The following is a 19238-nucleotide window of genomic DNA, read 5'->3' on the forward strand; positions in this document are numbered from 1 at the left end:
TACACTGATCTATATAAATAGATAGGACTTGGAAATTGAAAATGACCGCATTTCTATTCATTTCTTTCTGTCAGTTAATTCTATTTATTTTGCTTCAATTCCTCAACAACTGGAAACAATTATTCACAAAATACCATTTCATTGCCTATCTATTTATAGAGGTCAGTGGTTAAGTTATACTCACCGACTGCCAGTCCTCCTGTCGCTCTAACGCGGCGGGCTCAACTCGCTTGGCGGCCTGCGCTCGCCGCAGTTGTTCCCGCGCTCTGCTGCCGAGGTCCGCGGGCCCTACTTTGATGAACTGCAGCGGGTTGCCCGCGGGCTTGCCCGGCAGGACCGACGCTGTATGAGGACGAACCGCCAGGAAATCCGCGCTGTCTGTCGTCTGCAATCAAACACAATTTTTATTAAAATTTTTGTTATTCTTACTAATATTATAAATGCGAAAGTTTAGATGGATGTTTGTTAGAGTTTGTAGCCTTAACTGCTAACGTATCTCTATAAATTTTGGCACAAATGTAAATCATAGTTTGAAGAACACACAGGCTATTTCCTTGCTTTTTATTCCACGCGAACGATGTCGCAGGCGAAAGCTAGTTTACTATTTCTTTTAGCATTGTAACTAAGCTCTAAGCTTGTGCTAGGATGTGGTTTACGACAATAGTCGAATGGGTTCAGAACCCTCGACCACGTGATGAGAAATCCGCTCCTCTAACCATTAGTCTACCAAAAGCCTAATCAAACAACTATATTTGATTAGTTACACAGTTATCAATAACTAACTGTTCCCTTGCGACTTCATCCGCATAAAAGTATGAAAAAGCTATTATATTGTTTACTTGTGTCAATTTATCAATTACAACTGTCAAAATGACAAGACATGATAACAAACTATGGCACCTTGCTTCCTTAATGTTGGCAGCAACTTATGGTCTCTTTTCCACAATAGGGTTTTTAACCAAAATATTTACCCCCTAAGTTTAGTGGCGTGAAATATATAGCCTAAAGCGTGACGTAAGTGTAGGGCTTTTAATTAAAAAAGTGTTATTCAAAAACCAGCTGTAATTGCTGACAACTTAGACAACAAAGAAGTATGTATAGATTCCAAGTTTAAAGCGATATAATTAAGTATTGAAGAATATGTCCTTCGGACAGTGTAAACGGTGTTTAAATTGTTTTATGTACCTACTGATAAATAAATCCGCGTTAAATCGATTTTAATCCGACGAACTGTTTCGAGAATTACATAAGCTGAACTTAAACAAGTATACCGAAGTAATAGCAATTGTCCTCTATTGCTTAACTGGAACACAGTGCAAATAAACAGTAGTGCAAGTTCATTTTAGCTATTATTACACAACTAGATTTCACTTATTTTTAAATCTTAATGTCTAGACACTTAATTCTAGTAATTTTATATGTCATTAAGCTGTTACTTCCTCTATATTCGATATTTATTTTATATTGTTTCTTGTTTCATATGAAAAGCAATGTCTTGGATAAGTAAACAGAAGTCAAAGACTCTGTATTGTTTTTTGTAATGCAATAGATAGTAAAAAACATAAAACAGTTATGCATTTACTTTCAATATCGTAAATTTAACAGATTAAAAATGGTATTCTAAAAACCACAAATGCTAACACCCCTTACGCACGTGTATCCGTGTTCACATCCGTACACCGGAAATACCGGTGTTCCGGACGACAAAAAATATTAATTTATGAATTATGACGTTGGTGTCATACAGAACAATTTTTAGTAACAATTAACTTTGGTATACTACGCTGATAATCATACTAATACTTACTAATATTATAAATGCGAAAGTTAAGATGGATGTTTGTTAGAGTTTGTAGCCTAAATGGCTGCGTATCTTGATGAAATTTGGCATAGATATATAACATAGCCTGTAAGAACACATAAGCTTGATTTCGTTTTTTTTTAAATACCACGTGGCCGGAGTCGCGGGCGAAAGCCAGTAGATAATATAATCAGTATACAAAATACATTACAAAATAAACGTGTTATTTTAGTGTTACAAAAGTGTTCAAAATAACATGAAAATTGTCATTCAAAACAAGTACAAAAGTGCGCGAACATTATGTGGACCGCATTATGCAAGAGATGTTATTGCCTTCGTATTATGCGTGGCTATACAAGCCGCATCTCCTGTGTTCACACATCGAGAAAGCTGTCGAAAAACGAAGGTAAACCTCTACATACTTTCACTAACCGCGAAGATAATCTGTGCAGCTACTGCTCTTGTGTTAAAAGTTCGAATCATAGTTTATTTTTTCCGTTAAAAACTTAACCTAAATTACAAAGATAATAAGACATGATTCTTGTGTTACAGTAAATTAAATAACTTAGAAATCGATAAAGTCTTTATCTGAAAGTTAAACTTGTTACCAATGTCAAGGTGTGACCACTTTCTCTTAAAGTATACATAACTAAATTGCAATTATAAAAACAAATATTACCAACGGAAGTTGTAATAAATCCGGCCGCGACGAATGAGATGAATCATATCCAAACAGACTGTAGTGCAACCGAATGCAGTGGCTATTTTCATCCGTTCTACATCGATCGGCATGCGGGTATATTTAGACTCCCGGTTAAACAGTTATCGGCCTAGCTAAATCTATTTGTACGGTGTTACGCAACCGCTCGCCACGGCTCCCGGACGACAACTAACTTTCGCGCTTTTCCACCACCAACTGGGGAAAGTGGTATTTAATTATTTCATTTAAAATGCAAAAATATCATAGTATTAATTGATTCGTGGCGCCGATACCGAGTTCCGTTAGACGGTTATGTTAAACTGTCAGGTTGCTCAACTAATGCTGGGTTTCTGAAGTTCCCATTTATTATCATTACCTAGTGTTTTATTAGTGTTGGGTAGATCCAAGCATCAATAGAGTAAAACTTATTTATGGTTAAATGTAGCTGGGGAACCTGCCATAACAACCACAATGTTGGTTACTTAAAAGTGGTTTAATGCGAATTGATGTAGAATTTTATAGTTATTTTAAAACCTTTATCTTAAAGCTTACTAAATTATTAAAGACTAGCTTTCGCCCGCAACTCCGTCCGCGTGGAATTAAAATAAAATCAACAGTGAGTAGCCTATGTGTTCTTCCAGATTATCCTCTACATCTATGTCAAATTTCATCGAAATCTGTTCAACTGTTTAGGCTACAAACTCTAACAAACATCCATCCATCCACCTAAACTTTCGCATTTATGATATTAGTAAGATAGTAAGAAGATTGTAGTAAAAGAAAGTAATTAAATACAGAAGTAAGAATTGATTACTTCTGTTATAATAAGTTGCAACTTAGAAGTATTAAATCATCGTTTATTCTCGTTGCTTACTTAACTGTTTGATTGAAGTGTTAAGAATACAAAATAAATAGAAAGTTATCAGTATAGGTATTTAAATTTCACATCAGATATGCAGTTACGGTATAGAATATAAACGTAATTGTGTACATACATAAGTGCATTTATAACGTAACATATAGTCTATCTTCTCTACATGTAATAAAATTGGAGTGTTTGTAATATCAAAAGAAACATTTCAAAGTTCGGGAAGATAATATATTTGGGTTGCTGATTAAAAAAATGTCTGTATGTCCGCAAGCCGCGTTTGTTCCGGGTAAACTCCGAAATGGCCTGGCAAATTTCGACCGGACTTTAACTGAAGGGTAGCTGACATAGACGGGCATATTCTACATCTTAATATTGTGTGGACGAATTCACGGGCTAGCTAGTAAAAAATAAAGTTTTGTTTGTAGAGGATTTAATACAGGGATAATATAAAGCTTTACTATATCTTTAAATAATTACTAAATGTAAGGAACCGTTTCGATATCGAATTATGTTAAAAATTCCATCCACGTCCTTTAGCTGCGTGTTAACATAATATTATTTGCACAAATCGTGCGGCCGCATAGATTTGCGATCGACTCGTGTCATTGCTACGTGTTCGATCCATTACGGTTTTTGTACAGGCTGTAATAACGGACACGAGGTGAAGAAGCGTAACGGACAGCTAATAATTTCATTTTTATATACGTAAAAGGGAAAGTAATATTCAAAGTTTAAACTGTAGACGGTTATTTTAGGACTAACACGGTCTTAATCTAAAGCCTAGGTTTATGTGAAAATTATAAAAGACAATTTTATCTTAAAGATTAAATACGTTTTGAATCTTTGTACTCAGTATGTTTGCTTAGTTCCCATTAAATTTACTTAACCCAGTCTTTAAGTAAATTTGTCTGTAATTTACTGATAGCCTAATACTTATGTATTTTCTTTAAAAAAGTATATCTAAGAGGTAGTGTAAGCCGGTTGAAAGCAATAATCTTGTTTTTTTTTGTTGTTTTAAAAATGGTTCGATCAGCCTTACGTAATATTTATGTAGCTATAAAATATTGAACACGACACTGCACTGTTACGTGTAACACGATTGTCCATGAAATGAATAGATAAGAAATTTGTTTCCTTTTTCATGATTAAAGTTGCTTTAAACGTTAATTTCTAATGTAAATAACTATTAAAAACAAAACTAAATTCTAAGGCGCGGTTATTCTGAATTGCGCAACTTAGGAAGAATAAAACAGGATTTCTACAAACATTTGATTCGTGAAATTTTAGTATGTGTAACTTCAGTCCTTCGACTAGTCTCGTGGAACAGAATCACGATTGGACAATCTTTTCTCGATAGATTTTTTTTTAAATGTGCCTAATTCTGTAAAAATCACCATATATCTGAAAAACTACAACGAAAGTAAAAACTCGAAGTGGTTTATTTGATACACGAGTACTTTATCTACCGTTAACCCGAAGTTTTTCAATACCTCGATTAGTTAATTTTTAATCGAATTATTAACTATTAATCTGTTTTTTTTTTTTAAAAATTTAAATCGACGCAACTACGTAACGATAGATGTTTATTAGAATATCTTGAGTTTGGTTCAACGGATCTAGCTAAATTTCGGTGTGTAGCACCTTTAATGAAAGACATTTTTTTTAAATTTTTTCTCGAATTGGCGGGAAAAAGATTACAAATAATAAGGAAAGTGTGTGATGATAGATGGTACACTATTAGTATAATGCGCCGCGACATTCCTGCTAATGGTGTAGGCAGAATATGCGAAAATCGTGACTCAATCACTATAAACTTAAAGAAAGTTCTGTCTGTAATTAGAAAGGTTTGTAGACACATGTTTATAGAACACAAAATAACCCATAAACAAAAAGATGGCTAACAGACATGATGTTATAAACGCAAATTTTGCAAGATTTTAAAAATTAATATTGTTAATAACGACGTATTGACAAAAATACGATACACAACCAAGATAATTTTTCTCCTATTCTAACGTTACTTTCAAATTTACAATCAGATTTTCAGTTATTTTAAAAAGCATAGGAGTAAATCGCGTAATTGTAAGGCTTATGATAGTCTACGTAGTGGCGATTAAATTATTCTTAACTAGCTTTCGCCCGCGACTCCGTCTGCGTGGAATTAAAAAAAACAAAAGAAAGCCTATCGACATCTACAGATGATTCTGATCGACATCAATAATCTGGAAGAATACATAGATAGCACATAGAGAACACATGTCATAGATATGCCAAATTTCATCGAAATCCGTTGTACAATTTAGGCTACAATATCTAACAAACATCCATCCATCCTTTCACATTTACATTAGTAAGAACAAAAATATATACATACCAACAGACAAAAGTACCAGGGCGATGTATAAACAATTTTTTTATAATACTGTTTTTATTTTTAATCTTTCGTAAAGACTTTACCGTACGAAGTTAAAACACGCACTGAGGCTAGTATTCGCCGCCGTAGAGAGGCTTTCACACAAAACGTGATGGTGTTGAGGATCGAGGCATTATCATGCGGAACACACCAAGTGACATGTGACACAACTGTTGTGTAATTGGTCGCAATGTTTGGTCAAATGTTTGTTGTGATTGGACAAAGTAACTTATAGTAAATTTAACGGAAATTTAGCGTAAACACACACTACTTTGTGCGTAAGATGTCAGCAATCACAGTATATTTTTTAATAATTATTTCTATAATAAAAAGCCCTACAATTACGTCACGCTTAAGGCTGTATATTAACACGCTATCAAACTTAGGGGTAAATAAATTGGATAAAAACGCTAATGAGGGAAAGGGATCATAAGCTACAAGCTGCCAACATCAAGAAAGTAAGATTGCCATAGTTTGTCATCATGTCATGTCATTTTGTTTGCAATTGATAATTTAACAAATGTAAACAATAAAATAACATTTTCATAAATTCATGCGGATGAAGCCGCACGGGAACAGCTAGCGATTATTAACAGTTGCCAAGTGTAGTTTTTTCGTATAAAACATTAGCTTTCGCCCGCTCTTCAGACAGCGTGGAATTAAAAAAACTAAATTAAGTCGTCTATATGTTCTCTAAGACTATCCTCTACATCTATGTCAAATTTCATCGTTTTTTGTTCAGCCGTTTTGGCGGCACACTGACAAACATCCATCTATCTTAACTTTCGCATTTATTACATTAAGTAAGATGAGTCTATTACCTTTAGAATTAAATTGTACATACACAGACTTCACACGTGTTAATTTCTAAGTAAGCTAAGTTAGTTTCTAAAATGCATTATGTGATTAAGTCACATTAAGTTATTAACTTGATGACGGTGTGCGCCTGCGCTTTGAAAGCAGCTTTGTTTGATCAGTGGAGACAAGAGGGGCTCGTAATAGTGATGTTCATGTGAGGTCTTCTTAACTTTGATGTCGATAAAATATTCAGGTTTTAAGTTACACAAAAACATCGAAGATATTTATATCTTAGAGAGGTTATAAATTAACGCATAAATATATGTCTTAATAATTTCCTTAACCATTTTCACTTTCCATATATTTCATTATTATCTATTCCAATAAACTATCATAAAGGCAACTCATTCAAAATTACTCAATATATTTTTAGAATAATTGAAATACCACACATATCGATACGGACCAGCCCAAGACATCACTACGCACGCTACATGCGAGCCTCATTCACTGGTGCATCAGATTATACTTGATAGTAAGATTAGAAAACTTTAGTTGTGGAGGGGGCGCAGTGGAAGTATGCTAACATTTTTTAACACTATAAATAGAAATACAGGGACAAAGGATGAGAAAAAATAGACTTTAACGCTAAAATTTACCTTACGTTTACGCTTTATTGTAATAGTATAGAAAATATTCGTACATGTATCGACAATAATGTTTTATAACCTACTTAATATTAACAGAGTAAATTTCTTGAAACATTACATGTTATTAACCGCAAAAACAGGATACAAACTATACTATTATAATAAAGCGTAAACACACACTTTGTTGCCTAAGATGTCAGCAATCACATCATATTTTGGCAAATTTCTTCTTTAAATAAAAAGCCCTACACGTACGTCACGTTTTAGGCTATATATTTTCACACCATCAAACTTAGGGGGTAAATATTTTGGACAAAAACCATTATGTGGGAAAGACACCATAAGTTGTTGCCAACATCAAGAAAACAAGATTGCTAAGGTTTGTCATGTCATGTCATTTTGACATTTGCTATTGATTATTTGACAAATGTAATCAATAAAATAAAGTTTTCATAATTACATGCGGATGAAGCCGCACGGGAACAGCTAGTGTCTTATAAATAAAAAGACAATTGTAAGGAAAATGTAATTTAGGTTATTTAACTAAACGTAATTACTTAGACATTGATAGAAGACATCCTATGGAAATATAGATAACTCCGAAAAGCATATTTTACAGAAGACCGTAAATTGCAATTTAATTTAAATGTTTTGACGATGAAAAAACTGATAAATATCATAGAAATGTTTATATCAACTAGATAATGTGGTTCAGTTCACAGTTATTGTGTGTTATGTACATTATGTAAGTTATAGCGGTGCATTGTGGGCGCGGCTATGTGGTCAATGACCCTGTATCGGTCACTGCGGGCTGTGATAGCGAGATGCTAGGATGTAAGACGGCAGTGAAAACAAGATATGTTTATTATAAAAGAAATATTATTATTTTAACTTGATACAAATTTATCTTAACTTGAATCTTACTTGCTAGTAATTTTAGTAATCATACTTCATACTAATATTATAAATGCGAAAGTTTAGATAGATGGATAGATGGATGAATGTTTTTTAGAGTTTGTAGCCTAAACGGCTGAAGGGATCTCGATAATATTTGACATGGATTTAAAGCATAGTCTGGCAGAACATTTAGCCAGTGGTTGTATTAAAAAAATCTAGTATACGGTATAATAATAATAAAAAAGAACAACTTTTGAAAAAGTAAACTATAAAAATGTTTGAACACAAAATGTGGATAAACAAGTAATTCCGGCAGCTCTTGCAATACTGCAAATTACAGTCTCCCACATGTACTAACTATTGTTTAACTGTCCTTTGTCAGCGTAATTACTATTTTTAATACATTGTCTAGCGAAGGCTTAAAAAATAGATGTAAAATGAGCCACTCAGAGACGTTAATTCCCTTAGTAGACATCTGTAATAATGTTTTAACTCAAACGACGCATAAACTGTAACCAGCTTTACTTAATGACGTCACACTACACGCCCAGATCTATCCAATTACAGTATTAAAGCATTTATAAGGATTTAGAGAGTTACAAGTGGAGATCGATATGTTCGGTCAAGGAGAAACTTTGTAATAACAACCTCGACGATGTCTAAACAGATACAAATTACATTACATTAAAAATATTTGGACAATGTTTAGTTAAAACAAGTTTTAATTATTTTTTTATAGTATAAGGCGGCAAACGAGCAAGCGGCCACCTGAATCCACCGAAATGGAAAGCGACCGTTGCTGATAACATCCGCAAGTGCAAATGCGTTGCCTACCCTTAATTGATGGAGGAGAAGACGCACATAAAAAGGACCTTCCTATGCGTCTCCTCCACCGTCAAATCCGCTTTTTCTTCCCATCCTCTCCTCTTAAGAAAAGGGTGGTGGGAAAGGGACTAAAATTAGGCTTCCGACCCCACACTAATCAGACGAAACGCGGAATTGCTTCAACTTCACGCGTGTTTTCTGTGTGGTTACTGTGGTTACTGTGGTTACTGTGTGGAAGATGTTAAAGCGGGCTCTACAAAATTTGACAATGACATATCATAAGAACTTGTTGAAATTTTGCTGGTATGTGTGATTGTACCAGTAGCTGTCATACCAGATGCTATACATTTTACTGGCATATGTATAACAAAGGTAACATGAGAGACTTATATGACGGAACATGAATCAATGTAGGGAACGAATTGTACAGTTTTAAGTAATCAAACTACTCATTAAGTTCAACAAAGCACACAGTTCCCATACACACAATAACACAATAAACAATGGTATAACCCGCGACCTTGGAAGGAGAAAGTCAACACAAACCCGTCCCCTGGTTAATTGTTACTTATTCATCAAACTTTTCTAGATAACACATATTCTAGACTGCCATTGTTTAAATGGATAACTGAAGATGGAACTATTATCCTCTCTTTGTTACCACGTTTCTACCATTTCGCTTACAGATAACTCTTGTCCAGTATCGAGGTTAAGGTATAGCGCGGTTGGACAACTGCCCAGGGGGTTGGACAGAGACGGGCGCAAAAAATCTGCGAATCAGTCTCAAATACGCCCTCCCCAAAGTTGGTAAAATGGCACCATAGATTTCTCGCCCATGTTAGTAACGCTAACCGGGGTGTGGAATCTCGTACAATGCACGGTAAAGCCGATTATTAGATACTTGCTGTTGCTCCCGTTTTCGTCCGCGTTAAATAAAAAAAAATAATTAAAATATATAGGCTATGTTACTTATACATATGTTACATATACATTTCTGACGGTAAAATCGGCCCGGTAGTTTTTTTAGTTATTTCAATACAAAAAAAATACAAATCATTCCTCTTTATAATATTAGTATAGTTGTTGATTATCAAAACACTTGTACAAACAGACACATTGACCTCCTGTACTAGTTCTGTAGTACTTTTGCATCTGGCATTTGTGACAGATGGTTGGGTTAAACAGGGCTGTTAGGTTACGGTCCGTAATGGGTTAACATTAAATATAAAAATGCTGTATTACGGAGTATTTCAAGTTTTGTACTCATATTATTGTTTTATTTGGAATGCTTAGAAGAAAAATTATCGGAAATTTATTCTCATAAAACCTATTTCATGTATTTTTAACATTCTTATCAAAAATCATGTAAAATTATTGCAATAATTTATCAAGCTCTGTGCACGCGATCATGACCTTTATCGACGTCTGACCGCGTCGGAATTCCGTCGATATTGCGTTGCATTTCACAATAATTCACATTAGAGAAGTGTTCAGAATAAAATTATATAAATTAACATACAATTAATATAATATTAACTAATTATAAGTTTATCTTACACGTGATAAAACATATATAAATATCATCATAAATATTTATAAAACTAATTTAGTTTCTTAGTTGTTTTAAAATGAAATGCGAATGTTAACATGGATGTGTGGTAACACGAATGGATAAGATACGAAATGAGTATATTAGAGGAAGTTTGAGAGTAGCCCCCGTAGTAGAGAAGGTAAGGAGTAAAAGGTTAGCATGGTATAGGCATGTTATGAGGAGGGATGAATCGCATGTTACAAGGAGAACGTTAGTTTTGAGTGTGGAAGGGTACATCGGTAGAGGTAGACCTAGAAAGAGATGGATGGATTGTGTAAAACGGTTACATGATCAAAAAGGGAGTGATGACTGAGATGACGTATGATAAAGTTATGTGGAGGACAAAAACCTGTTGCGCCGACTCTACTGGAGTAGGATAAGGAGATGATGATGATGATGAGTTGTTGTTTTAATTAAAATTTAGTCGCGCTTTGATTACTATGAGCTTATATGGAGGTGCGCACACTACGTGATATTTAGTTCTGCAACTAAACAGTTGAATTGGCTGCGAAACAATCGACAATCGCACAACGTTTTGCTATTGTTTAGTCCAAGGTGTGCGCCCGCTCTTAGTAGTCTTACGACTAAATACTGAAACGACATTTAAATCAACAGCATTAATAAGACTACGTTCTAAATTACATTAAATTTTTGATGTCCGGAGACCCAATTTTAGTCCCTTTCCCATCCCACCTTTTTCTTATAAGGGAAGGGTGGGTTGTGGGGAAATATCCTCTTTATGTGCGTCTCTTCCTCCATAAATTTAGGGTAGGCAACGCATCTGCGATTGCGGATGTCTATGGGCAGCGGTCGCTTCACCATTTTGGCGGATTTAGGTAGCCGCTTGATCGTTTGCCAACTTTTTGTATAAAAATGTCCACGTCCGTTTGTTAGCAGCGGTTAAGTGTGTTCAAGATTCGTTTCAATATTGTCCACTGTTTTTTTGGATTAATAGTCCAAGTTCTATGGTTTCTGTGATTATTTCAATACTAAATTGTATAATACGAATAAGAAGAATATATATTTGTGCAGATATACGATTTTTCTTCATTAAAAGCGTGCTTTGTCACTTGTCATAAAATAACAAAAGCAATCGTCAACGAATTGAAAGTGACATTAATATGAGATTTGACACGCATGAGACAACGGATTTCCGCCGTCTGGTTGGGGGGAGACAAAGGGGGGTCACGTTTGCGAAATGGAGAAATACTGCGGTAAACATAATAATGGTACTGACTGTATTCACTAACTTTCGGCCGCGACTCCGTCCGCGTGGAATTAAAAAACACATAAGTATGCTTATGTATTCTTCCAGACTATTCTCTACATAATTATCAAATTTCAAAGAGATTAGTTCAGCAGTTTAAGATATAAACTCTAACAAACATCCATCCATCTTAACTTTCGCATTTATAATATTAGTATGATGTCATTTGACTTCAGTATCTTACGAATTTATTGGCAAAATAAACCAATTACTAAACTAAAGTTAGCCGAGAATTGTCAACAATATTAAGTTTATTGATGACTAGCTTTAGCCCGCGACTTTGTCCGCGTGGAATTAAAAAAAAAAACAAAACTAAGTAGCCTATGTTCTTCCAGACTATCCTCTACATCCATATCAAATTTCATCGAAATTCGTTAAGCCGCTTAGGCTACAAACTCTAACAAACATCCATCTCAACTATCGCATTTGTAATATTAATATGAGTATAAAGTATGATGAGTACTCTTAGATTACCCTATATGTCAATCTTATGTTAGATAATATAGTAAATGTTCAAAACTAGTAAGGGCTGGAATATACACACCAGTATGGGACAGCTTGCATGCCAGTTCACAAGATCATAATTATCCTTTACTTGTATGCTCGTTGATGTCACAAAATCATATATCATAGGTACTTGCGCGCCAGTTACCGATTCCATGCTGCTGTTAATGTGCCAGTTACTGGCATATAACAAGGAAGTATGGTATTTGGTATTTAGAAATGACGCAATTACTGTGAATGATTACTAATAATATATTGTCGTAAATTTAGTTTAAAAATCTCTAGTGTAATAAAATTTAATTTCTAAACTATGTTAAAATATTCCTAATGAAATCATTAATTTATTTAATTAATATTCAGATATATTAAAGAACATTATTGGAATGTCTATACTATGTCGTTAAGATCTGTCTGAGATATGTTAACACAATCATGTTATAGGCAAATTGGTATTTAATAAAAATGATTGCCTATTTTACAAATGCAATTTCAGCGCCATCTTTAAAATATGTAAGGAAACACAATTAGCAGAAAACTAAACAAATGAATCAATACATATAAAAATAGAGCATCGTATTTTATATTGAAACAAAATCATATTTCGTGAACATAACTTGTGTACGCCAAGATGTGTTTGCTGCCGTTTATCTGCAAAACGGTTGGGACTATTTTGACAGGATTTTCACAGGAAGGTAGCTAATTTATGGGGGAATGTTTAAGCTATTCTAAAATCTCCAATAACTGCTAGTTATCAAATACAAAATAATAAAATAACGTTAAATAATCACCGTAAACAAGATTAAACTTGATAAATTCAAAATGATCTAAAAACTTAGAACAAGAAAAATTACGTGTTCATAAACAAAACCGGATCTTATGCTGGGTTTCTGAAGTTCTCATTTGTTTATTTATTCATTAAGTTGACCAAAAATACTAACGAATGGTTAAATGTAGCTAGGAAACCGGCCATTAGTATTGCGAGCATTGACCTTTGTATTTGTAATTGTCATTCAGTAATATATCAAGACGTGCGAGAGAAAGTTCGCTCCAAATTGGAGACACGCAAATACAGATAACATATCGTATTGAACTAGCAACTTTGACTATGGAGGAACGGACTAGGCAATCCATTTTAGTACTAAATGTATGTCACAGCAGATAATGATCACATTTACACGATAGGAACACATTAACAAACAAGTTTTTATTTTATTGAGGATGTTCCCTTGTAAGATCCTGTCTCTCTAAATTCAAAGACCAGTAAGGAAACCGATTCTTGCGGTACAAGATTGTGTGCAATTTTCAATTACCAACAATGTTGTCTAGATAAGGTATATAGTATACCTGAATATAGTATGCAGAAGTTTAGATGGATGGATGTTTGTTAGTTTGTAGCCTAAACTGTTGAACGGATCACGATAAAATTTACCACAGATGTAGAGCATAATCTGAAAGAACACATAGGCTACTTACTTTTGTTTTTTTCAAGTTCTATGCGGACGGAGTCGCGGGCGAGTCATTGTGTCGTAGTTTTTGAATGAATTAATTCATGCATCTTTGTTATACACAAATATAATGTAAATTAAATGATAATTTAGAAACGGTTGGATCCTTACACCTACACTATCATGATACTCCTACGTAACTTAGTCAGATCTTTTTGTATTTTAATGAACTTAATTAAGCTTAACGGCAATGCTTTTAAGGTAGTCTTCTGTATGTTAATTATAATTTAAATCACTACATAGTATGAAACAATGTCGCTTCCTGCTGTCTGTCTCCGTATGCTTAGATCACTAAAACTACTAAACGGATTTCGTTGCATTTTTTAATAGATCGAATACTAAAAAGAGGAAAGATTTGTATTTATGTATCAAAATCCATTCACCAATAAATAGCTACGTTATCAGTAACATAGGCTATATTTTTTAATTCCACGCGGACGGAGTCGCGGGCGATAAGTAGTGTATTATATAGTAGAAATACAGATAATATTAGAGGTATCTAACATGATATAAATATCTTTTAAAATGAAAATAACATATATGAAACCTGGGCGGGTCGCTAGTGAGAATATAAATATGTATTTATCACGTTTGTCATATAAAGTCAAAATGTGAAGGTCGTGAGATCTTGCGGAATTATGAACAGATGAATCATCCTCTTGTGAATAAGCGACATACAGACTTTTGGCATTAAACATATATAGTTATATCAGTTACGAGCTGTTGCCCGCGACTTCGTCAGCGTGGTATTAGAAAACATACAAACTATGTAAATTACAAAAACCTACGTATCCCTCGGGAACTGGACATTTCTCGGGGATGAAGCTTATCCCATGTGTACTCCAGACTTTGTTTTATATCTGTGCCAAATTTCAATAAGATATGTTGAACCGTTGCAGAATTATCGAGTAAACATTAAAAAACTAAATTAATTCCCACGGGAACCGTAACTATTCCCGGGATAAAAAGTACCCTATGTGTTCTTCCAGATTATGCTCTCAACCTGTGCCAAATTTCATGGAGATCCGTTTAGCCGTTTAGGCTACAAACGCTAACAAACATCCATCCATCCATGTAAACTTTCGCATTTATAATATTAGTAAGAAGTAAGATTAAAAAATGGACATAATAGTGTCAGTGCTAATTGGGACAGTTCATTTATAACAAGGTATTTTTTCTTACTTTACGTTACGTAAATGTAATGCATACATAGAGTAGACAAATTTATTGTGCCACAAACCAACAGACCAGACCACGGTAATACAAAAATCTACTGTTGCATTTAGAGATCCAATCGAATACGAATTTAACGCCATTATCCAAATTAAATTGAATTATTTCAATACAATCAGAGCAAAACGAAATGGGAATTTTACAGGGTGTTTGTGTTTTGTACGTGGTGTTTTTAAATAGAATTTCATGGTAATTTTATAGATATTAAGAATTAGGTTAATGTATGAAAGTGGTATTGTGGTTAACATTGAAAGAGATGAAAGATTCAAACTTTATGTTTTGTCCCTTATTCGCTACAAAATCTTTGTGTTTTATTTTTAATTTATTAGTAAAGCACGCTCGATAAATACTGGCTCGTTGTAAACAAAGATACCGACATCAGCTGATCATTGTCTTGCACAATTGAGTGCAATGGAGGCAATTGCCGCCTTCCGCCACTAGCGACCTCTACATAATTGTCATCACTCATTACGCGCTACAGTACGGAGAAATAATTAAACGTGATAACAAAGAAAGGTCAAATTGTTAATATAGAAAGTGCAATAGATATGAAGAAAAATAAAATTGTATTCGTAAAATTACAGTATCCACTACAGTTTGTGGTCTCAAGTTTTTTTAGTTTAACACCCGATAATGGCCCTGCTCAAATCTCATACTAATTTATCGATTACGATATGAAATGCAGCGAAATTCCCGTCTACATTGCTTGAGATTCCGAGATCAGTAGATTTTGAAATATAATCTTTCAAAGAAAATTACTCAAATATTTCAACTTTCAAACTAAAGACGTGTAGCGCCAAAAATCCTTCACCTATTCCTACAAAAACATCACAAACATCATAAATCAAATCAATCAAAGGATTCCAAATTACGTAAAAACTTCCAGAATGTACAAATTTACGTAACATATTGACGTCGATAGATGGCGCTAATATTAATTTGTATTGCAAAATGACAGTGGTTAGTTTGACCTTGGCATATGAACTCGTGTCGCCAACGCTATATGTCACTTATTTCGTGCAACGAAGTAATTGATATCTAATAATAGATGCAAAATCAACGGGTCAAAAGTTCAGACAAGCGCGACACGAGCTGGCAAGATGAAGAATTATTAGATTTGACAAACGTTCCATCTTAGTAATATATGCGAAAGTTTAGATGGGTAGTTTGTAAGAGTTTACTGCCTAAATGGCTGAACGGATTTTGACAAAGGCAAAGAGGTAGTTCAAAGCATGAAAGAACACATTTATTTGCGTATGTGTGTATTTATTTAAAAATTAAATTTACCGGTGCGGCTTCATGGGCATGAAATTATAAAAACTTTATTTTATTTTTTGCATTTGCAAAATTCTCAATTGCAATCGACAAAATTACCATTACCATAAAAACTTTGCTTATTTAATGTTGGCAGTTTGTAGTTTATGGCCCCTTTCCCGCATTAAGGATGTTTTCCAATTTACTTACCCCTAAGTTTAATAGCGTGAAAAAATATAGTCTAAAGCGTGTCGTAAATGTAGGGCTTTTTATTAAAGAAAGAGTTATTCAAAATTATACAGTGTTTGCCGACATACTACGCCACAAAGTGGGTATTTACGCTTTATTATATTAGTATAGAAGTATAGATTGTGACAAGAAATTTCTAAATACTTACTTTAGTATTATTACTAAATATAATTAAACCCAGTAATATTAAACATTTATAGTGAATTCATTATCCATACGGTTCGTTAAAATGGAAATAAAAACGATAACGATGGAAATAGTGACATATAAGTATGGAGCAATTAAAATGCAATTACTCGCCGGCAGATGGCGTTGTTGACAATACGAGGTTATAATGAGTTGTGATTCACGCGATTCCCACTCGATTGAGACATAAAAGGTTTGTAATATTACTTCATGACAAGGTTAAAATATCGAAATAAGTGAGAATTTAAAAATATTTAATACTGCATACGCCAATAATATGTGTCACATAAATGGTATAAGATTGACAGGGGGATTATTAAGAATATTTGTGAGAACGATTTCGTAACGTCATCGATAATTGTATTAGATGTTTCGAATACGTTCTCGAACTGTCACGTAAATGCTCGTGATACGACTTTCAGTTTGTAAATAGGCACACGTATTATTTAGTTTGCTGGTAAAATAACACTTTACATTATAGGTCAATAAGTTATTGTAGATTTAAAAACACGAAGCAAAATATACACAAAAATATGCAAAAACAGATTGACCAAACGTATCGAGTTCGCGTTTGTGTTGTTTTCTCTAATTTAATTAAAGATGGCGATAATTCTGTTATTTATCAACGAGGCGTTGAGACGGTGACTCAGTTAATTGACGCCATTTTTAACAAACGACCTCGAACTATCGCGATATACATATATCAGAAGTAAAGTTGAGAAAAAGTTGAGATAGATTTTTGGTAGGACAACTTTGAATTTTATTTACGGCCAAATACTGAAAACACAATTAAACATGTAACAGCGTATAACAACGGTACAATTTAACTCAAATTCTAATACGATTTTGACGACTGAGTGATTGTAAGCGGCGTTTACGAAATATTTGACTTTCGTTTCAGAATTCCACCGTATGAGATCAACAAATGATGGATTAAATAATCATACTAATATTATAAATGTGAAAGTTTAGATAGATGGATGGATGGATGGATGGATGGATGGATGGATTGATGGATGGATGGATGGATGGATGGATTGATGGATGGATGGATGGATGGATGGATGGATGGATGGATGTTTGTTAGAGTTTGTAGCATAAACGGCTGAACGGATTTCGATGAAATTTGGTATAGATGTAGAAGATAATCTGGAAGAACACGTAGGCTATTTACTTTTGTTTTTTTAATACCACGCGTACGGAGTCGAGAGCGAAACCTAGTTTTATATATAAATACCAAAATTAATAAATTTTAGTAAATATCTTAGTAACGTTTGTACGAAAGAATACTTAATCAAATTTAAATCCGCTTATAAAATGGAATTGATATATTTAAGTCTTTAAAACGAGTATAGTTATTAACTGTATCAAGTAATAAATAGCAATTACTATAAAAACAATAACTGTTATTCCAAGACATAGTTTTGCGGTCAACAGAGAGACAGAGACATAAATTTTAATCATCCCCAGATAAAATAACAAGTTTAATTAGAGTCGAGTCTTTTAATTGTATAATCGATTTATACATGAATATCGATTGCTCGGTAGCGATGATAAATCGATTTGATTGACGTTCACGATTTATATGACGTAGGTATACTAATATTTGAGAGATAGAACACATTAAATTATTGTTGAAATAAAATATAGTACAAAGCTTATTAAGATACTAGCTATAGCCCGCGACTTTGTCCACGCAATATTGAGATAATAAGTACCCTATAATTTGCTCGTCTATGTCAGCTACCCTTCAGTGAAAGTCAGGTCGAAATCGGCCCAGCCGTTTCAGAGATTATCCGGAACAAACGCGGCTTGTGGACAGACAGACAGACAGACGAAATATTTTTAATGAGATATTCGTTATCGGCAACGTAATTACATCATCTTTCCGAAATCTGGAAATTTCTTCTGATAATACAAAAAGACACTCTAATTTTATTATATGTATAGATTTCAAAGCCATTTTTCATATCCATTTTCTAAATTAGCTACATTTTATTTGAAGCTATGCGTTAAAATAACTTTTTTATTGCACTATATTCTCTTTTTGAGATTCCTCAATTATTTTTCTAAAGGTTTTGTTATCTAAATTAAATTTCAAATAGTACATAAATAATTAGTTTTATATAAAATGCGGTAGCAAGCAATTAAACTAATCGATTCTCATGATTTTAATTAGTTTAGTTTTTATCAACAAATTCAAGTCAAACCAGTTTTTGGCATTAACAATTTCACGATAGAATGGAATGTCAAATTGGAAATATAATTTACAAACATTACTAATATAAGTGCGAAAGTTTGTACGGATGAATGCGCTTGTACCCTAAACTCCTGACCTTTCGATAAAATCTAACTAATCTATCTAATGTTATAAATGCGAAAGTTTAGATGGATGGATGTTTGTTAGAGTTTGTAGCCTAAACGGCTAAATGGATTTCGTTGAAATTTGGTACAGATGTAGAGGATAGTCTGGAAGAACACATAGGCTACTTAC

At 33.7% G+C, this 19238-nt stretch overlaps 1 protein-coding gene across 6 annotated transcripts in view; it reads right to left on the reverse strand.

Annotated features, from left to right (window-relative positions):
- The window catches only part of LOC106111688, a 108826-nt gene that overhangs the window by 30227 nt on the left and 59361 nt on the right, over positions 1 to 19238 (reverse strand). For all 6 annotated transcript variants that reach the window (XM_013293832.1, XM_013293834.1, XM_013293833.1 and 3 more), the window contains one exon: positions 185 to 385. In XM_013293832.1, coding sequence (XP_013149286.1) covers positions 185 to 385 — 201 coding nt within the window. The remainder of the gene's footprint in view (positions 1 to 184; positions 386 to 19238) is intronic.

Source organism: Papilio polytes, unplaced genomic scaffold (assembly GCF_000836215.1).
Source record: "Papilio polytes unplaced genomic scaffold, Ppol_1.0 DF824157.1, whole genome shotgun sequence".
In the NCBI taxonomy this organism is placed as follows: domain Eukaryota; kingdom Metazoa; phylum Arthropoda; class Insecta; order Lepidoptera; family Papilionidae; genus Papilio; species Papilio polytes.